Genomic DNA, 22,745 nt, shown 5'->3' on the forward strand with positions numbered 1-22,745 from the left:
TGTTAAGACATTTCTCCTATACATTTCAGGCGAAATTCCTGTACATTTTTAGCTTTCTCTATTCTTACTAAAATCACTAAGAACTCTTCTTGAAAGTCGAAGTAGCTTATGTATAACGTTATTGGAGAAAATGATTTGGTGTAGAATGACATCCTGCAAAATATCCTCTGAATTTCTGTATGCAGTGTAAACTATTGCTCGAGTATTGTAGTGTTGCATAAAAAATTGCAGAGATACTGGTTTCTGAGTAATCAAGGAGCTCAAAAATCAGTTGTTGCAATAAACCACTCCTTAACCCAATCCTTACACTTGTACCTACCTGGACGCAACTGCCCATCCCGGCAAACCAAACCGTTCATAGTCTCCTCCATAGATGTCCCGCACTAGTTTGTCAGCCATAGTGCTATCACCCTTTGATGCCATTTCAAGGGCTTCATCGAAGGTCTCGCAACCTGTAAGCAAACAGCAGAGGCCCAGGAAGGTTCCGCCTCCTAAACTAAAATAAAAAACAAACACAGTTAACATCTGAGGTAAGACTGGCATTTTAAATTAGTAATCTGAACATTTGAAAGTAAATTAGTGTTCTTTGTTTTTTCTTTCATCTGAGGTTTGACATATGTCAGCTCACATTGGTTTTAACAGGGCCCCATTTTTGCCATTAGTTTTGGCTACTTCCATACATGAAACCCTAGTGGATGGAGGTGTTTTCATGTTAATGTCATTATGCTACAGGTACAGGTTTGAGACCAGTATCTACTCAGAGCAATGTGGAGCACGGACACTAAATTATGTTGCCAAATGCACATGGTTGTCTAGTGAGGCAAAGCAGAACTCTACACAAGTGTGCTTACACATACAAATGTGTACCCTTCCGTTCACTGGTGTCCAAATGCAGGCTACATTTTTAATGCTAATGAAGGTTCAAAGTGATGGACCAATACTTCTATTAAAATGTTTAAAAATGAATTATTAAAAACTCTTGGCGAACCAACAAAATGCCCAAGGATTTGCTCACTTTGCAGTTGCTACATTCATACTACAACTGGTGTGATGCCAAAGCAGTGGGAAACCACCTCCTCGAGGTGGTCTTAGATCATCAGCCCAAAAAGCTGTTGTATACCTGGGTCACAATACAAGGATGATTTTGTTCATGTCATTAAGTATGAAAAATCTAATCAGTTTGGACCATGATCCCTTACCTGTGTGAGGCAAGAAAGCTGTAGATACACTTAAGAGAGGGTATTAACTCGTGTTAAAAGTATGTGGAGTGACAGAGTTGGGGGGGGGGGGGGTCACACTGCAGATTTGCTGTGAGCAATGCAATAGGAGATGCACTAATGATTACCACACACACACACACACACACACACACACACACACACACACACACACACAAACACTTCAATAGGGTCTGTGACTAGAGTAAACCATTATTCTAAAGAGCTATTGTAATGTGGGAGTGCGGTTTATCAGATTATTTGACAAATAAATTATAGAAACAAAACCACATCAAGTTACTGCAGTAACAATTTACTGCAAACTTCTTAAGATTTTACCTTGTTCCAGTTACTCTCTTATAATGGTCCTTTGAGTATACAGCTAATATGCTGACTCCTGAACCAATGTTCACCACAAGCAAAGGGTAGGGGTCATCGAGGTTGAAAGGCATCTTCTGGCATTTCTCAGGATCGGAGGCATTCTCAAAGTAATAACATTCTGCCTGGCCATTAAAACTGAGAGAGTCAATGTGCAAAAGGCCATTGACCAGGCAGTCTAGTTCATCCAGTTTGTGTAACTGCAGATTACCAATCTGAAATAAACAAAGTCCATTAGTGTCACTGGAAGGCTAGTACAATATCCCTGTTTGACACAATTAAAGACAATAGTAATATCCACCATTTCTTTCAGAATGAGAAATTGTTTGTTTAATTTTTATCAATTTTATGACTGACATTCTCCAACATGAAACAGAGAACAGCAAGTTACTCCTGCTTAATTTTAGCGAACATTAACCGCAGTATATAATTCTGTACTGTGAACAGCAATTGACAGTTTGGTACAATGTTGATTCCCATAAAATAAAATGTTAAGGAAAAATGACTACCGATGGTACTTACGGCATCAGGTCCCTTCCCAAATGTTGGGAGAAGTAAAATCAAAAGTAAACAAGCAGCTGGTGCACTCCTCCCAGCACCAATTTATAGTGGTACTGCCAGAGATACCGAAGCGGTCATTAAAAAATGGTCTCTAGCACAAGAGACCACCTAAAAAAGGGAAGATGACAAAGGAAAAGCCAGAAAATGCCTTTTGTCCACCATCAGAACCATTAATACTTTTAAGAAACTTTGTGGAACAGTACATTATACATCACTTGGTGTATATGAGTATAATCACCAGAACATGGGAAGAATTTCAGCCAATGCACTTTAGTGTTGTGTGATACTTTTAATTTAACACAAATTGTTCCACAACTACCACTTACACCATTGCATGAACTGCAACCACTACTACTTCACCCTGGTGTTAAAGCTCAAACTGCCTTCTCCAGAGACAACGCATGTAGAAGAATGAAATCTATAATGTACTGCTGATTGTGCTTCACATTTCAAGTGTATATAGTATAAAAGTATCCACTATTGTGCTTTACTGCACCAACAACTTGCATTTATATAGTGCCTTTAACATAGTAAACTGTCTCAGTTTGTTTCACAAACGTAATCAAAAAAAAATGGAGGCAGAGGCAAAGGAGCAGAAATCAGGAGTGGTGACCAAAGCCCTAATTGAAGAGGAGAGTTTTAAGGAGGGTTTTAAACAATGAGGGGATATGGAGAGAACGAGGAGTTGAGAGGGGGAATGCCAGAGTATGGGACCTAGATGGCTGAAGACAATGACCACCAACAGTCAAGAGTCAGAGGAGCGAGGAATGTTTGGTTGGGACGAGGATGTGGGGTGGGGGGGTGGGGCGTTGGATGAAGGAGTAGATTATAGAGATAGGGAGGGTCGAAGCCATGAAGGAATTTAAACATAAAGATGAGAATCGATGTTAGTAAGCAAGGAGAAGGGGTGATAAGGTGAGCAAGACCTGGTGTGGGATAGGATACAGACAGCAGAGTTTTGGATAAGCTGAGGTTTATGGAGAGTGGAGGCTACAACACTGGTATTCACCATCATAACTACAATTTTTATACCAATAAAAATGAATTTTTGTAAGAGCACTGAAGGGTAGGTTATTGTGTAATTCTACATTATCTAAAATGCATCAGCCCACTTATTCCACTTCCAACTGAGAATGCACTGTGCTTCAATTCCGACCAGTATAATCCATGGGGCAGGAATTCCTCTCGAGGACTTCCCACGGGCAAAGCACTAAATAATAGACATAAAATGCGCACTTACCTGAAGCTGCTGTGCCCACTCGAGGTCCACAGACCTCCTCTCCCTGTGCATCGCAGCGTGTGCTCGTAGGGACGTCCGCAGGAGTCACGTGTGCCTGGACACCCAATCACAGGTAAGTATTTTCTCATTCATAGTAATAGGAGATTCGTAAGTTACAAATCTCCTATTACTATGAATGAGAAAAACACCAAAACACTACATAAAATATTTTAAAAACACCTCACACAATACACTAATAGAAATTAAAGTTGCTATACATGTTTTTTTTAAAAAGGAAAAAAAATTGCCGATTTAAAAAAAAAGTTAAGGTTTGGGTTTAAAATAACATTACTCGAGTGGACAGGGTTTTAACAGAAATGTTTAAAATTTTATTTTAATCATGTTTTTTTATAGGTTTTTAAACTCTTACGCCTATAAAAGTAGGCTATGCGTCTGCTTTTACAGGCACAAGATTTTTGAGGACATTTGCCAGGCAAGATGTGCATAAATCCCGCAATCTTTCCCGTACAAATGTCCTCGCTCCTGAGATGTCTAAGATCCGTCAAGCTCTAGCTTGACGGATCGGAAAAGCTGGTTTTCAGTGCGTGCGCATTGCGCGCTGAAAACCGTCTTTTCCGATGCCTTCCCGGGTCCGTAGAAATTTCGTACGTGCCCGGGACGTCAGAATTTTTACCCCCATGTGTCATTTGTGTGACACAAACATTCCCCACCTCCACTAAACAGGTTGCTATAATGATCCTTCAAACTGTCAGAATTTCTGCCCAGAGAAATGTTCCCACAGTGCACAGCATGATCCCAGCACACCATAAACTGCACTTCAATTGCCTACTTACAGAGCACAGCTACTTATTTGCTAACAATAACTATTACATAGTGATGCATGGTCACTTTAAATTATTGATGAGGTCAGGTGCAAAGGCTTAAATTGCAGGACAACAGGAAGGAATATGAGCTATATCGAGAAGTGGAAGGTTGGTGATGCCATGATTGGGTTTAAACACTTGTAGAATGTATGATAAAGTGTGCTACAAGAGAGTGTGAGAGAAAATCATCACTGTGATGTTGTAGTACTGACTAACTTGGGCTCCCTTCTAGCATTGTTCCCCGCTGGGATTGGTGTATTTACTCTTGTAAGTAGTTCCACAGTTTTGAGGCTCCTGCGAAAAGTTTAGTACAGAGAAATAGCAGTGCTATTTCCATTGTACATCAGTGCATTATATTTTCAAATTTTCCTCCCCAAACATTTTTCCCTTTCTCTCCTGAAAGTGCTAGTTCTGTGGTATGACACTGTGGGTGCCTGCAGCCTTCCAGCACTTCATTCAAGTGATCATTTATAACGGCACAAATTCGAGACAGTGTCACTAGGATGGCATCGCACCAAAGCCTGATCATCCAACACCCACAAATGTGACAGATAGAATTAAAATGGGTCAGGGATAGAAATAGTGATGAATATACTTGACTTAACTAAAACCATTCTTATCTGCAATCTTTATCATTAGCATAATCTTACCGTACGAAATTCTTCTTCAAATTTATAAGCACCCCCTCCAGTGGCACAAAGCACCGTGTGTAGTGTTGAAAAGTTCTTGTCTCTTCCCATCTGAATAAAGGTAGGTAGGTCGTGTGTAGGAAATCGGATAAAGTGTAGGTTTCCCTTGCGGCCACAAAGCGTCAAGTCTTTGAGCTCAAGGTGCACATCTCTGATGCCCGTGGACCCATAGGCAACGTTCGACACTAAATACTTGCGAATACTTTTTAGGCTTTCTACCTCTTCTTCCTCCTCCTCAGCTGTAATATCAATTGGCTCAAAATAAACCAATTTCACCAGTGTTCCACCAATGTCCATTCCAAACCATGGGAATGCTGCAAAGAAATGGCAAAATGTGTTAGATTGAAAATCAAATAAATTCCAGAAAAGAAACCCACACACAATGCTGATCAGCAGGACAAATTTAGAGAGAAATAGTTTAAGACAAAAAAGGAAGCACATTAAATCAGTCTTTCAATAAGGGTTTTACATAACTACAGCATTAACATGAAATTCGATTTGATAATAGCAACTGCAAGATTTACAGTAAAGCCTGGCACTGTTGTTACAAGGATTCTGTCTTTTTCACTGTGCATATTTCTGAGGGATTGAAAGTTTTATGCTCTTTATTCTCAACACTTCAGCTATTTTAAAATCACACACTGTACAGAACTCTACTCCATGTCAATCATTAAGAAACGTAGAGCTAGTGTCAAGAAAAGTACTCACCTTTTAAATACAAGAAAGTCTGATTCTTTTTCTTGTCCATCCTTTCCCCATAATTGCAATGTTCAGTTCAAGAATATTGATATTTACAATTGTTTTAGAATTTTTAAGCTTTCTCATGTTCAATACTCAGCATTACAAATACACAAACTAGTTAACATGTTTAACAGAAAATACGCATGTTTTTGAAAATGATACTCCGTATCCAAAGGGATGATCAGAGCATGAATACATGGTACATAAAACCAAGGGACTGATATGCTTCACTAAAATCTGTTTACGGTGTACAGTTCAATGAAGCGATTCGAAGTTTAATTACCATACAATTACTGATTGGTACTGTGTGTGTGGAACATTGCTCAGTTAAATATCTGGGCATGTAATTGAAGTATACCTTACTCTCAACTGCACCTTTGGGATTGTAAAATGTTCATCCTAGTCTGATCTCCATTAGTACAGTTGTGCACAGTTTCATGACCAAAAAGGAGGTAATAAACTAATGCACTTTATGATTTACTCATAGATAAGCAAACCATATGAACATTATATAGGGCTGTGGCAAGACCATACCTGGAGTGCTGTGTACAGTTTTGGTCTCCTTACCCAAGGAAAGATATATTTGCCTTAGAAGGGGTGCAACAAAGGTTCACTAGATTGATTCCGGGATGAGAGGGTTATCCTATGAGAAGAGATGGTGTGGAATGGGCCGATATTCTCTGGAGTTTAGAACAACAAGAGGTGATTGAACCGTATAAAAGTCTGAGAGGACTTGACAGGGTAGAAGCCGAGAAGCTATTTCCACCTGGCTGTAGAGTGAAGAAGTAGGGGTCATAGACTCAGGATAAGGGGTCGGCCATTTAGGACCGATGAGGAGAAATTTCTTCACTCAGACAGTTGTGAATCTTTGGAATGCTCTACCCCAGCATATTCAAGACTGAGATCGATAGATTTTTGGACACTAAGCGAATCGAGGGATATAGGGAAATGGGGATAGGGTGGGAAAGTGAAGTTGAGCCATGATCTTACTGAATTTTGGAGCATACTAGAGGGGTCGTATGGCCTACTCCTACTTCTTATATTCTAAACTTCCTGCTAAAAGTTGAAGATTTGTTGTGATGCCGACGTAGCACCATTTGGCTTCATCAAGATACCAGCTTGTGCGAGAGGAAATGAGAGAGAAAAATAAATGAATATACAAGTGTGTGAGAGAAATAGAATGAAAATGTTAAGCTTTCTTGTTTGTTGAGTATTGAGAGAAACATTGTTCGGAATGTTAATTAATAACTGCACTACCTAATGTAGCATTTAGATAAGAAACCCCATGTTGTTGCTCAATTTACTTAGCATAATGAGGAGGGGGAAGAAAAGAAACACACTTAAATCACTACTACTTTAATATTGCATTTCGCATGCGACACTTTTGCCTGATCATCTCAAATTGGTTCTACCACTATAACAGCCACCGGCGTGTAACCACCAGTATTCTACCCAATGAAATAGTTCAAAATGATCTCAACAGACACAACTCAGTTCAGATAGACAAAATCAATAATTGAATGGCTGTGTTTCTTTCACAGCCCAATGGATACTCTATGAAAGCGTCTCCAGTGACAACACAGAAATCGGCTTTTTAAAGTGATTGGATATAATTTCTGGGCCACAAATAGTTCTTCCTGAGGCATGTGTAGATATGATCAAGATATGCAGAGACTGATTACCATTTGCATAACTGTATGTTGCACAGTACACATGGACGAGTGTCTACTTATCCAGTATTCGGTGGCTGGGTTGCTGATTTGAGCTTGGCAGGGGCAGTCTCCATTTTGCTCTGTGCCCACTGTTGCTTCTCCCTACCTTTGTCTTTCACATTACTGTTCTTCATTACCTCTATTGCTTCTCTTTCCCACTCCTTCCTATATAAATATTCTGCTCCTTACATTTTATGTCCATTTTCATTCTGCTGTCCCAATTCAATCCTGGCATATTTCCTTGGGTTCTCTTCCCACCAACCCCCCACTCCCAACCCTATCCCAAAAGATCTACACGAATGCTTCTTTCCTTTGAAGGAAATTAGCAGAAATAAAAGGCAAACAAAAAGAAAAATGGGGGTGGGGGTTGGGAAGTACAAAACTAGGAAAAATATAAAAAGTGGAATAATCCAAGATTGTACTTTTTTTTAAACTTCCAAACAAAAGTGGAAATGAAAAAAAAGATGCAAAAGAGCAAAAAGACAGTGAATGATATGTTAAAAAGGTGGAAGAGAAAGAGAGAAGACAAAAATGTAATTTATAAAAGTACTCACAAACCTATGAGGATCAAAAAGAAATCAAACATGCAAACACTCTGCTAGACATTAGTATGAACAGCATTATGAAAATTTGAGCCCTGAATATAAAATTAATCCTGCTCCTGTCAAGCAACTTATGCCAATTCGGCAAGAGAATTTAAAATTTCAGAACTACTCTCAAGTTTGGCCTGATTTATTACAATTTATTGAAAGGATAGCCTACTTTCTTCTTTAACCTTACTCCTGTAAATCAAGTGCTCATCAAGGCAGCACACTAGATTAATTATCTAATGCGCTAATCAGATAAGACAAACAAGGGAATGATTGGGTGCCTTATCCCAAACCAGTATCTGCTAATTATCCCATTCCAGCAAAGAGTATTCCATGAAAATTAAACAAATCACAACTTAAAGGTATCAATGAACATGAGAGCAAGGAGATATCAGACAGGTTCCATTTCATAAACACACTGTACCCTCCTGTATTATACAGTAGCAAAGTTTATTGGAACCACATGTGGAAATATGAGGAAGGACTGTATAAACATACTGTACAAGAGGGCGAGAAATATCTGCCATGGGGTTGAGAGGGATTTGCAAATTCACCTTATTCCCATGTGATAGTAAGTCTATCCTGTTTCACCTTCTCAACAAAATCTTCTTTACAATCATTTCAAAAGATTTAATTCATGCAAGAATGGCTCATGAAATATTATTGCACTGTACAACACCTTTGGGGGACAATGAGATAGTGCACTCACTTCTCATTACCTTTTGGAAACTTGGTTTCAACCAAGCCTGGATTGATGAAATGAAAACTTCTCAACAAGTACAAGCATTCTATGTGAAACGGGTTCAGCTCAACCCGTGCTAGACAAGGGTCCACAGCACATAATTCTGTACAAATTGCTGATCTTACTCAAAGATCGCAATGATAGTTGGTATAAAAGGGCGGGTGGGGGAGTAAATATTCACATAGATGTGTCCTCTGCTCCACCAAACACCGATGAAACTTTGCAAGAAAGTCAAGAAAAAAATTGGTTTAAAATAATCATTATAACACTTTAAAAACAAGGATATCACAGGCACCTAACAGAGGGCTCAAATAATGGAGTGAAACATGCCGAGATACGACAGCCATCTCTCAATAGGGAATCAGCAAAAAAAAAGGGACAGTCATCTCAGACAATGACAGTAATCTGTATTTACATATATAGCATCTTTAATGTAGAAAAAAATCCCATTGGCACTTCACTGAGGCGCAAGAAGAATGGACACCGAACCAAATGAGAGATTGAGTGGGGTGACCAAAAGCTTAGTTGAAGAGAGATAGGTTTTAAGGAAGAGAGCGAGGTGCAGAGGCGGAAAGGTTTAAGGAGAAAATTTCAGAGTAGACCCTAGGCAGCTAAAGGCATGTCTGCCAATGTTGCAGCAAAGTGAGGGGGCATTTACAAGAGACAAGTCAGAGGAACATAAGAAATAGGAGAGGATTTGACCATTTGGCCCTTCGGCCCTTCAAACCTGCTCCACCATTCAATACGATCATGGCTGATCTAATCTTGGCCTCAACTCCACTTTCCTGCCTGTTACCCATAACCCTCGACTCCCCTGTAGTTCAAAAATCTGTCTATCTCCACCTTGAATATACTCAATGACTCCGCCTCCACAGCTCTCTGGGGTAGAGAATTCCAAAAATTCACGACCGAGAAAAAAATTTCTCCTCATCTTCATCTTAAATGGGCAACTGCTTATTCTGAAACTATGCCCCTTAGTTCTAGACTCCCTCACGAGGGGAAACACCCTCTCAGCATCTACCCTGTCAAGCCCCCTCAGAATCTTATGTTTCAATAAGATCACCTCTCAGTCTTATAAACTCAAATCCGTATTATCCTCGTGAACCTTCTCTGAACGGCCTCCAATGCAAGTATATCCCTCCTTAAATAAGGAGATCAAAACTGTATGCAGTACTCTAGGTGTGGCCTCACCAACACCCTGTACAGTTGTAACAAGACTTCCCTACTTTTATAGTCCATCCCCTTTGCAATAAATGCCAACATTCCATTTGCTTTCCTAATTACCTGATGTACCTGCATGCTAACTTTTTATGTTTCATGTACGAGCACACCCTGATCGTTCTGCCTGCAGCATTCTGTAGTCTCTTTACATTTAAATAATAGTCTGCTTTTCTATTCTTCCTACCAAAGTGGATAACCTCACATTTTCCAACATTATACCCCATCTGCCAAATCTTTTCCACTCACTTAACCTATCTATATCCCTTTGCAGACCTTTTGTGTCCTCCTCACAATTTGCTTTCCCACCTATCTTTGTATCGTCAGCAAATTTGGCTACATTACATTCAATGTCTTCATCCAAGTCATTAAGATAAACTGTAAATAGTTGAGGCCCCAGCACTGATCCCTGCGGCACCCCACTAGTTACAGTTTGCCAACCTGAAAATGACCCATTTGTCCCAAGTCTCTGTTTTCTGTTAGTTAGCCAATCCTCTATCCATGCTAATATATTACCCCCAGAGCTCTTAAATTATGCAGTAAGCTTTTATATGGCACCTTATCGAATGTATTTTGGAAATCCAAATACGTTACATCTACTGGTTCCTCTTGATCCACCCTGCTTGTTACATCCTCAAAGAACTCTAATAAATTTGTCAAACATGATTTCCCCATCCTAAAATCATGTTGATTTTGCTTGATTGTAATATGATTTTCTAAATGTCCTGCTACTACTCCCTTAACAATGGATTCCAGCATTTTCCCAATAACAGATGTTAGGCTAACTGGTCTATAGTTTCCTGCTTTCTGTCTCCCTCCTTTCTTGAATAGGGGTGTTACATTTGCGGTTTTCCAATCCGCTGGGACCATTCCAGAACCTAGGGAATTTTGGAAGGAATGGAGAGTTCAGGAGAAATTGTAGGACTGAAGGAAGCTATAGCACGGGGGTGGGTGAAAGACCATGAGAGATTTAAAAAATATGTTCAAAAAAATTTTACTTTGAGGCAGTGAGGGACTAGGAATTAAGGTAGGTCAGCAAGGACAGAAGTGATGCGTGAGCAGGACGTGGAGTAGGGCAGAGGTTTTCGATGAGCTGGAATTTATAGAGGGTGAAGAATGAGAGAGCAGGAAGAGCATTGGGTCTTGAGGTGAAGGAGGCATTCATGAGGGTTCCAGTGGCAGCTGGGCTGAGGTACGGCTGGAAGCAGACAAAGTTAGAGATTAAAGTAGCAGGTCCTTGTGATGGAAGGATATTGGTCAGAAATTCAAGGTCCGACAGAATCCTGAGTTTCTGAACAGTGAGACAATGCTCACGGCTGGAGCTGAAGGCGGCGGCTTTGATCTTCTCATCACTTAGTTGGAGGAAGTTAAGACTTATGCAAGACTGCAATGGGTCAAGTAGTCTGACAGCACAAAAGCAGTGGAGAGGTACAGCAGGTGCTATCAGCCTATATGTGGAAACTGACCTCAAGTCTGTGGATGATAGAACCACGGAGCATCATGTAGATGAGAAAAAGGCTTAATCCTTGCAGACTCCAGAGGGGATGGTGTGGGCGAGATGAGAAGCCAACACTAGAGATGACCTAGTGATGAGCAAATAGGCAAGAGTGAAACCAAATGAGTGCAGTCCTACAGAGCTGGACAATGCTAGGGGATGTTGTGGTCACATCAGAGGCTGCAGAGATATTGAGGCAGGATAGTGCACCACGATCAAAGTGAATGTCATTTAGGACTTGTTTTAGAGAGAGAACAGGGGCAGAATCCAGATTGAAGGGATTCACTGAAGGAGCTGTGTGAGAGATAGGCTTGGAATTGAGAGGCAACATGATCAAGGACCTTGGAGAGGAAAGGTAGGTTGGCAATGGAATAGTAATTAGTAAAGATATGGTGGGAGGTGGGAGGGGGGAGGGGGGGGGGGGGCGGGGAGGCGGTAAAAGATTTTTTTTTTTAAAAAGTGGCAGTGATGATTGGATTTTGAAAAGAAGGGGGACTGCACCCAAGTCAGGGGAACCATTTACAAACTTAGCTAGTTTGGGGCTAGGAAAATAAGTTAGATGGTCAGGAGTTTATTGGGAATGAGGTTGAAGAAGCAGGATGCACATCTTGTGTAAGGGGGGGGGGGGGGAGGCAGTGAACGAGAGGGACATGCCACCTTTAACCTCATCATGCAGCTAATTTTAGAGTGTAGCATTGGTGGAGGTCTGAAACACAATTGCCCATCTATCTGCCTGAGTCAAAAGAAGTTGGCCAACATACTAGTCATCTGGTTACATGATTGAATAACTGGATTTACACCCGGATGATACAATGATCCTGCATTACATGGCGAGGAAGAACCAGATAAACACCCTGTACAAGAGGGAAGGAAAAATCTGTTCACTTGTGTGGTATTTCTCAAATCAACATTTCCACAATTGCTGACCAAATTTTGCTTATTGTGTGAGTAGCATGATGCTTTTCAAACCAGTTCATTCTGAGGGCAAGTAGAGTGCATTTCCAACTAAATAATTCTACAGTAATAACCAAACTGATCTGTACAAAGCCCTGTTCCTGGTTTTAAACCCATAAATTCATAGTGTCTTTAGACTGTGTCTGTGCGGTGTAAATAAATTAGAGAGCATAAATCTACTGATCTTGATTAAGTCTTTTGAGTACAGATTCTGTTTTGCTGGTTCAATTTATTCTACAAAGAGCATGTAAACCAGTCTGCACACACAGTACAAGTAATCAAATGTTCAGCACACACATTAACATAAAAGCAGAAGCTTTTTTTGGAACAGGAAAGGGCCATTAAGCACATGTCCATGTGTCAGTCATGGCACAGTGGTAGCTCTCTTGCCCCAAGTCAGAACATTGCGAGTTTGAGTTCCGCTTCGGCGTCTGGAGCTCAAAATCTAGTACTAAGGGAGTGCTGCGGTGTCAGAGGCCCCGAGATGTTAAACCGAAGCACCATTTGCCCTTTCGGGTGGATGGAAAATATCCCATGACACTATTTCAAAAGAAGAACAGGGGAGTCCTAGCCAATATTTATCCCTCAACCAACATCACTAAAACAGATTATCTGGTTATTATCTCATTGCTGTTGTAGGGCCTTACTTGGCACAAATTGGCTGCTGCATTTCCTACATCACATCACAACAGTGACTATACTTCAAAAGTGCTTCATTGGGTAGAAGGTACTTTGGGACGCCCCGAGATCATGAAAGACTCTATATAAATGCAAGTCTTTCTTTATGTCCTTTGCACACCTATTCATCTCCTTACTGTTTTTCTGAGTCCCTTTATCCAAAAAGGCATCTAATTGCCCCTTGAACCTATTTATACTTCAATATACAGCATCCCACTATAATAAGATTTAATAGAGAAACATTTACCATTTGTAGACCAGAAGCACTCAATGAGAATCACTACAGTTGGACATTAAGCAGACTTTCTACAGTCATACCTCATTGTATTGAAGAATACTATATTGTCTCTCTAAGAGGAATGACACTTGAGCTGGAGCCTGTCACAGACTTAAGCAGTCTCAACTGCAACAAAGAACAACTCTGTCATAGTGAAAAAGGAGGTAGTCAAGATACTGGATGAGATAAAAATTGATAAAGAGGTGATACTAGAAAGGGTACCTCTACTTAAAGTTCATCAGTCACCAGGACCGGATGGGATTCATCTTAGGATGCTGAGGGAAGTTAAGGAGGAAATCGCAGAGATACTGGCCATAATCTTCCAATACTTCTTAGATATGGGGGTGGTGCCAGAGGACTGGAGAATTGCAAAGATTACACCTTGTTCAAAAAAGGCTGCAAGGATAAACCCAGCAACTACTGGCCAGTCAATTTAACCTCGGTAGAGGGGAAGCTTTTAGAAACGATAATCAGGGGAAAAGCTAAGTCACTTGGGCAAGTGTGGATTAATTAAGGAAAGCCAGCACGGATTTGTTAAAGGCAAAACATGTTTAACTAACTTGATTGAGTTTTTTGATGAGGTAACAAAGAGAGAGTTGATGAGGGCAATGCAGTTGACATGGTGTACATGGACTTCTAAAAGGCGTTTGATAAAGTGACACATAATAGGTTTGCCAGCAAAATTGAAGCCCATGGAATAAAAGGGACAGTGGCAGCATGGATACAAAATTGCGTTAAGTGTCAGGAAACAGAGAGTAGTTCGGACTGGAAGAAGGTATACAGTGGTATTCCCCTGGGGTCGGTACTGGGACCGCTGCTTTTCTTGATATATATTAATGACTTGGACTTGGAAGTACAGGGCACAATTTCAAAATGTGCAGATGACACAAAACTTGGAAGTATAGTGAACAGTGAGGAGGATAGTGATAGACTTCAAGAAGACATAGATAGGCTGGTGAAATTGGCAGAAAAGGTGGCAGATGAAATTTAATGCAAAAAAGTGCAAAGTGTTACATTTTGGTAAGAAGAACAAGGAGAGGCAATATAAACTAAAGGGTACAGTTCTAAAGGGGGTACAGAAACAGGGATACCTGGGAATATGTGCATAAATCATTGAAGGTGGCTGGGCAGGTTGAGAAAGCGGTTGAAAAAGCATACGGGATCCTGGGCTCCATAAATAGAGGCATAGAGTACAAAAGCAAGGAAGTTATGATGAACCTTTATAAAACACTGGTTCAGCCAATTCTGGGCACCGCAATTTAGGAAGGATGTGAAGGCCTTGGAGAAAAGATTTATAAGAATGATTCCAGGGATGAGGGACTTCAGTTACATGGATAGACTGGAGAAGCTGGGGTTGTTCTCCTTAGAGCAGAGAAGTTTGAGAGGAGATTTGATGGGTGGTGTTCAAAATCATGAGGGGTCTAGACAGAGTAGATAGAGAAAAATTGTTCCCATTGGCAAAAGAACCAAAGGCAACATGAGGAAAAACTTTTTTTTTTTACGCTGCGAGTGGTTAGGATCTGGAATGCACTGCCTGCAAGGGTGGTGGAGGCAGACTCAAATCATGGCTTTCAAAAGGGAATTGGATAAGTACGTGAAGCAAAAAAAATTGCAGGGCTATGGGAACAGGGCGGGGGAGTGGGACTAGCTGAAATGCTCTTGCAGAGAACCGGCATGGGCTTGACTGGCCAAATGGCCACCTTCTGTGCTGTAACCATTAATCAGTATTTTTCATTTCTGGTTAACTAGTTCTAAGGAATGAAGGAAATTACAGAACAGTGAAGACTTTTAGATCTTAGCTGATTTTAATTCCTGAATCTTTCATCACTCTTATCTGACAAGAGAGTGATTCTAGCTATTCAGTTAGATCAAAGTGGGTGATTTGCTGGTGGATCAGAACAGAGACTACACAAGCAAATGCACCCATCTGAAGGAAAACTGTCATAAAAAATAAGTCATTTATGTGCATCAACAAAGTGGATAATGTTTATATTGGAATTGATGAGTAAAAACACAAGATTTCAGACTATTGCACAACTCAATAGTCTTGCGCAATTATTACAATAAATTATCTTTCACATACAGAAAGATATTTAGCTTTCGCAACAATACAATTTTTATAATGTTTAGTACAATACTGAGAAAGTTATGGAATAAAACAAAAATTCAGCTTTATTGCATTTTTTGCAAGAATGCCATCACTGATCTGGCTGAACCACATTAAGCACCATCAGGTCTCAATCTCCTCTGCCCAAACCACCCCAGACTATATTGGAGAACAGCTTTTTTCCATTACCAACAATCTCCTGAAACCCTTCTCCCCTTATCCAACAAATGGGAGGAGCTCATGGATTTCTCGGTCATCCATTCAGTTACCTCTGCTGCTCCCTCCACCTTTCTTATGCCCACCTCACCAAATTTCCTCAGAATCCAACCCCAACCCCCCCCCCAGCCTTGAACCTGATCTCCTATCTTCCCTCATGCCCGCCAAGCGCATCTCGTCCATGATACTTACCTCCTGGTCCCTTGACCCCATTCCTATTTAAATTGCCCCCGGCCTGTGAGCACCATCGGAGCAGGCCGGGGAGCGGAAGGAGCGCGGAAGGAGCAGCGTGGTGGCATACCACTCCAGGGAGCAGCACGTGCTGAAGCAGGAGAGCAATGGCAGCGAAGAGGGCGACTGGATTGGACGTCACCAAGATCCAGGTTGCCGATTGGAGCGTGGGCAGGTACTGCAGGAGCGGCAGTCGGGGCGAAGGAGCGGCGAGAGATTGTAGAGGGACGTGATCGGGGTCAAGGACAGGCGAGAGTTCGGGGCCAGCACGGGCCTGCTCACACTGCGATGTGTGTGCGCACTAGGTCCGTGCAGCAGAGCTGGTCTTCAGTCGTCTTGGTTAACCCTTGCCACTGGACCAAGACCTAGCTCTGTCAAGCCCGTGTGGTGATTGGCGTGCAACGGCCACCACACGTTAAAAAAAAGCCACGCACAGGCATCTTCCACCCTTCCAAGATTTAGTTCAGAACTTGGAATATTAGGTCCTTCATTGAAACAGCTGTGAACTTTTTGGTATGGAAGCAAGTCATCCTCGACTCGAGGGACTGCCTATGATGATGATGATTTAAATTGCTGACAACACAACTTCTCTTCCTAGTCCCCATATGAGTTAAATATTGCAAATGGTGCCCTTTCTTCAGGTATTGTCTCCCTATCTTCCAAACCGCTGTCCCACCAAATAACTTCTTCATCAACATTTCCTTGTAAACTGCCATCCCATCTCCCTTTTCTTTCCAGTCTTGAACATGTTATTTCTCAAATCGGTGTACATCTTTCCTACAAATCATTGTTTGAATCTCTCCAATTAGGTTTCCACCCCTACCGCAGCACTGAAACAGCACTAACCAAAGTCACAAATGAGATCCTCTGTGACTCTGACCGTGGTGTAATATCCTTCTTCATCCTCCTCAACCTTTCTGTGGCCTCTGACATTGCCCTCCTCCAAAACCCTTTCCTTGTTATTCAGCTTGGCGGAACTGTCCTCGTTTGGTTTTTCTCTTATCTATCTAATCGTAGCCAGAGCATTTCCATCAAAGACTTCTCTTCTTGCTCCACATCATTACTTCTAGATTTCCCCAAGGACCAATCCTTGGCCCCCTTATCTTCTTCATGCTTATGCTACCCCTTGGCGACATGATCCACAGGCATGAGGTCAGCTCCTCGTATACGCCTGTGACAGCCAACTCTACTTTTTTTTTAAAAAAAAAACAGCTCTGCTGATCCTTCCACAGACTAACAGGTGATCAGACTGCCTGGGTTGGCTTCCAGTTTTGGAAAACCCATAATTTCCTTCAATTAAACTTTGGGAGACAGAAGCCAGTGCATTCACCCTCAGCACAAACTGAACCCATGCCACTGATTCAATCGCACCCTCTGGCCAAAGTCTCTCACGTTGAACCCAACTGCTTGCAACCACAGCATTCTATTCAACCCTAATCTAAATTTCTAATCCCATATCTTCTCCATCACAAAGACTGCCTACTTCCACCATCTGCAATATTGCCTGCCACTGCCCTTGCACTGCGGACACCCTCATCCATGCCCTGGCATCTCCAGACTTGACTACTGCAATGCTCTTCTGGCCAATCTCTCATCAATAACCCCATGTAAACTTGAGCTCATCAAAAACTCTGCTGCCCATATCTATCCCAGTCCCCCAATGCCTCAAATTTAAAATTCTCATCCTCGTCCTTGCATCCCTAGGGCCATGACTCACTCCCCCACCTCTCTCCCTCCCTCCCTCCCTCCCTCCTCTGCTAATTCCTCCTATCTCCAGCTCCTATCGCTCATCTCTACTGACTGATCTCTTGTGCACCCTCCTCCTTCATCCCACCATCGACAAACAATTACATTTCTGCTTGGTTAATAATGTTTTAACCTGCTACACCTAATAGTTATTGGATCTGTGTGGAAGATACAACTACTAAAATTTTCACTGATTATTTCAAGACATGCAAACTAAAGTTCAGAAAATAAAAATTGGTCACTGCTCTTTGTAAAATGCAGTATAATTCAAGCAAATGATCATCAATGTTGTACTTCAAGTGGAGTTATTCACATGGATTAATGGCTGAAATTTTCCAAGCTTTGTTTTATAACAGGATTCAGCAGTTAAGTACACTAATGACAGCAGGTATACTTTATGGAAGACATAGAATGAATCACCTGTAAAGGTCTAAAAGCCAAACACTAGCATTTGGCTTTAAAAAATCCCCATTATTGTGTGTGAGCATGACAATTTGAAAATATATTCTTGCCACAAGCTACATATCATTCATCATGCCAGAAATTAGAATAATTTAGAACAAAATATTCTGTTGGATTCTTAAGCTGTCTTGAACTAGAGGAAGTACAGCAACCTAGAAAATAGGTCTTTGAACCATGTCAGTCCTTAAATTTAAAATTTAAATAACAGGATGGAACACCAGCAGTTTAAATATGCATAATTAATTTCATAACCTATAAGTCTACATTTTTGTTATTCCATTCTCAATGGATGTAACTGGTACTTAAACTATGTTGTTCACTATACATAAATCACTCACTACTGAAGAATGCTTCCCTTAAGGGATCAAGGATCAAGGGGTATGGAGAGAAAGCAGGAAAGAGGTACTGAGGTTGAATGATCAGCCATGATCTTATTGAATGGTGGTGCAGGCTTGAAGGGCCAAATGGCCTGCTCCTGCACCTAATTTCTATGTTTCTTAAATGAGTCTCACACTTAGTTATTTGAATATGTATTCAGATTGGTTGGTAAATCTCAAAAGCAAATAATAATTCACACTAATCTGACAAAAGGGCAACATAATTCATTAATTAATGATTTTTTAAATAAATCTCACTACATACTCAATTTAAAACCATAATGCATAATTTTGCCAATATTCAGTAATGTTTTCCAGGCATTTTTTTGAAATGCAAACATAGAAATAGAAATGATTTTACTAAGTAATGATGCAGGGCTAATTCTCTTTTCATTTCAAAGGAGCATTGCTTATTGTAGAACGTCTTTAATTGAATAGGTTTCCAGTCACATTACACAAACAAGATTCACAAAACAGTATTTAATTTCAAAAACACGTATAACTGTCATATTCATTCAAGAGGAATTTTATACACTTCTATCAGCATATCACCTTGATATGATGTTATGCGAGATCATGTAAAGTTATTGCACAATTAAGGAAGTGACAGGCATTGCTAAACGTTGCAACAAAGCAGGTTATGCTGAACAGCACATCTACTGATGCAGTGTCAGAACAATGTACCTGGCTACATAGGTGTATATAAAAAACAAACCCTACCCAGTAAAGAATTAGAGAAAAAAAAAAGAATACAATATAAAAATGTCAAATGCACCTTGGTCAGAACAATACGTATGACCTACAACTGCTGGAGCTTGGTGCACAGTAATCACATAACATGAAACAAATCTGAATGCAAAGTGTCTCTTCCGTTCCGATCGTGGCACTACTTCCTGAGGGTCGAAACAGCGCTAAATGGTTATTTCCTGAAAGATGGTTCCCGGACGTCGTTTCTTTCAGTCGTTATTTCATTACTATTTACTGCAAACCAACAGTTCTTTTTTCAAAAAGAAATACACGTATCCGTGCCATCGCGCATTTAGACTATATTTTACTGCCTGTTCGTGAATTACGGCTAAATGCAGATAAATCGTAATGTTAACTCCTCCCTCCCCCTTACACTGGAACGATGTCATTGCTCCCGGGACACGGATCAGCAAATTAATAACTCACAGGGTTTCTTGGCGTCCTTGATCTTCATGTTTCAACATACACGCCGATGATTTGCCACCGGCACCGTGAAGCTCGGCTCGACTCGGCCCTTTAAAATTTTTTTTAAAAGATGTACGTGGGTTGAACGGCTCAGCTGAGCGGGGGAGGCACGATCGGCCGACAGCAACCTGGCGCAGCTCGGTGTCGTGTTGTCGGATTGATCAGGTCGCCAGCCCTCGCCCGGTATCAACACCCACCGACCCTCGCCTCCCGCTGCAGCCGCCTTGCGGAAGACGCTGTCGGTGCCGAGCGTAGAGCCCGCGTCCCTTTAACTGATGGGCAATTCAGGCAAAAAAAAAAGGTGGGGGGGTCGGCTTTCGCGCCTCCTCCCACCGCACCGGCCTATTTCAGAGGTGTCGGATCGATCGGCGAGCAGTGTTTGCAATGTTCCGACACTGGGTGCGGCTCGCTACACCCCGGCACCGGGCTATATTCCGCCTGCGTCACCGCTCCCCTGCCGCGCCTGCGCCGGCGCCGGCGCCGGCAACGCAATGCTCCCTGGGAGCTGTAGTCACCTCCCCCGGGCCGGGGGGTTCCTGCCCATCGCCGCGGCTGGCAACAAGAACTACAACTCAAAGCCCAAGGTGCACCGCGCGCTCAGCTTTGATTGACAGGGGCAGCGCGTGAATGGTTCCTTCAGTCAGCTTGGACGAAGAGCGAGCGTGAGTTGGAGGCACGGATTACTTGGGAAGGAATGAGTGTTAGCGGTGGTTAAATTATTTCATAATGTCTGCGCCCTCGAGAAACCTATGCAACTGGAGAAGCAACATTTTTATTAGGAATTGTGAGCTATTTTCTTAGAATCTGCAATATGCTGAGCGTGTTGAGAATATTTGGTGTCACAATGCTGTTGAAAGGATACATTGCTGTCGCTTCCTTTAAAAATGTAAATTCAAGAATATCTCTTAAAATCAGGATATATATGGAATTGACCAGAAAGTTTTTCCAGCATTTTGTTTTTATTTTAGATTTCCAGCGTCCACAATATTTTGCTTTTGTGACCAGAAATATGATTGTCTCTATATATATTTTCTGGGTAACTTTATGGCTTTAATACTGTGATATCTTCACAGAGCACAGCACACACAGCTTCCTAACATGGCAGGCAGCTCTCTTGGAAGTTTCCAGAATCTGCCTGGTTCTGTTTATTATTAACCCTGCACTTGCAGTACACAATACGTCCACACCCACAGTGTAGAGCTACAAACATTACAAGCTTACAGACATTACACTTCCCCCTCCTTAATGAAGAAGCCATCATAACAAACATCATACATAATTTTCATGTTTATACATAACAGAGGATATAAACTTATTTTTTTCCATATTTACAAATTGAACTTTACCACTTGTTTTCTGTTTCGAAGAGGATACTTTCACTCTTGAACAGAACCTTCCAAACATGGTCTCGAATCTAAACTCATTCGAGGCTCATCCTGAGGAATGTTTCCTCCATGGAATTTCCTTGATTTTCATTTGAACTCACTAACTTCAGGCTCTTTGTTTTCCTGACTCGGACTCAGACTTTCATTCTGATTCTCTCTAGGATTTGTTTCCAGTACATTGGATTTAGGATTTGCTACTGGTATATCAAAACTATCTGATGAGTCAGAAATAATTGAATCATTCTCACCTTCAACTCCTTCCATGTCTGTCGGTAAAATATGATTAATATGAACAAACCTAACCTGTCCATTATCAAACATCTTTACCAATTATGTGCAAGGACCACATATCTTCAGCACTCTTCCTGGTAACCACTTTAACCATTTATGGTGATGGTTCTTCACTCTCACCTTCTGGTTTAATTTCACACTTCTCTCTTTTACTTTACCTCTATCATGATTCCTTTTCTGTCTTAATTGTGTCGCTTCTACGGACTGTGCCAAATTTGACTTTAACAACGAGAATCTGGTTCGTGGCTGTTGTTTGAGAAACAACTCTACTGGTGTTCTACCAGTAGTTGTATGAGGAATGTCACGATATGTAACCAAAAAAGTTACCCAATTTGTGATCCAATGACATCTGTCGTTTCCTTGGATTTGGATCTAACATTTGTTTTATGAGGGCACGTTTTACAATTTGTACAGTCTGCTCTGCTGCATCATTCAAAGAAGGATGGTATGGTGGAACCTTGGTATGTTTCACACCATTTCTGCTTGTGAATTGTGCAAATTCTTAATGAAATTATGGTCCATTATCCAAAACAATTTCTTCAGGGAGACCAAATGAAGAAAATAATTTTCGCAAAATGTCCAATGTTTTACTTGTTATTTTCCACATTGGAAACACCTCAACCCACTTCGAATGGACAATTGTTCTTCTAACTCAACAAAATCAATATGTAGCCTTTGCCACACCCTGGGAGGCCATTTCCAAGGCTGTAAACGTACTGGTGGTGGTTGCTTGCTTACCGATTGACATGTCGTACACTGACTCACGATGTACTCTATATCTTTATCAAGACCTGGCCACCATAAATAACTCTCTGCAAAACTCTTGGTCAAATACATTCCCAGGTGCTGGTCATGGAGGTCTCCTAATAATTTGGACCTGAATTTATTTGGTATAACTACTCTTACACCCCACATGATACAATCTTTATCTACTGATAATTCATTCCTACGAATGAAGAATGGATGTGTATCTTTGTCTGTTACCTGGTTTGGTCATCCATTTGCAATATACTCATACACCTTTGACATCACTGGGTCACGTTTGGTTGCTCTACCAATCTCTTCAGCTGTGACTGGCAGTTCATTAATGTATGAAAAATAAAACACTTCTTCCCTATCGGGTGTAACTTGTGATGGGGAAGGCAATCTAGACATTGCATCAGCATTATTGTGATCAGCTGATTGTCTGTATTCAATATCATATGTTTTTGCTGACAAAATCAAAGCCCATCTCTGCATTCGGGCTGCAGCTAATGTTGGACCTGGGGACTTTGGATGGAGGATTGCTGTTCGGGGCTTATGGTCCGTAACGATGGTAAACTTACAACCATACAAGTATTTGTGAAACTTCTTGATCCCAAAA

General features: G+C 41.2%; 1 protein-coding gene and 1 long non-coding RNA gene across 5 annotated transcripts in view; one reads left to right on the forward strand and one right to left on the reverse strand.

The window, feature by feature from the left end:
• The window catches only part of LOC139262972 (pantothenate kinase 3), a 49,742-nt gene extending 29,589 nt beyond the window's left edge, over positions 1–20,153 (reverse strand). The window contains exons 1-4 of one of the 3 annotated variants that reach the window (XM_070878381.1): positions 19,668–20,153; positions 4,910–5,262; positions 1,557–1,810; positions 320–496 (exon numbers count right to left, since the gene is read on the reverse strand). In XM_070878381.1, the coding sequence (XP_070734482.1) occupies positions 320–496; positions 1,557–1,810; positions 4,910–5,262; positions 19,668–19,695 (812 nt within the window). In that variant the 5' untranslated portion in view covers positions 19,696–20,153. Of the gene's footprint in view, positions 1–319; positions 497–1,556; positions 1,811–2,117; positions 2,353–3,396; positions 3,514–4,909; positions 5,263–19,667 lie in introns of those variants that run through there. The other 2 variants (XM_070878382.1, XM_070878383.1) reach the window with 2 other exon arrangements.
• A 179-nt stretch (positions 20,154–20,332) lies between these two features.
• Positions 20,333–22,745, forward strand: part of LOC139262097 (uncharacterized) — a 38,836-nt gene continuing 36,423 nt past the window's right edge. For both annotated transcript variants that reach the window (XR_011592889.1, XR_011592888.1), the window contains exon 1: positions 20,333–20,490. This is a non-coding gene — a long non-coding RNA (uncharacterized lncRNA). The remainder of the gene's footprint in view (positions 20,491–22,745) is intronic.

The sequence above is a fragment of the Pristiophorus japonicus genome, chromosome 4 (assembly GCF_044704955.1).
Source record: "Pristiophorus japonicus isolate sPriJap1 chromosome 4, sPriJap1.hap1, whole genome shotgun sequence".
NCBI lineage: Eukaryota > Metazoa > Chordata > Chondrichthyes > Pristiophoridae > Pristiophorus > Pristiophorus japonicus.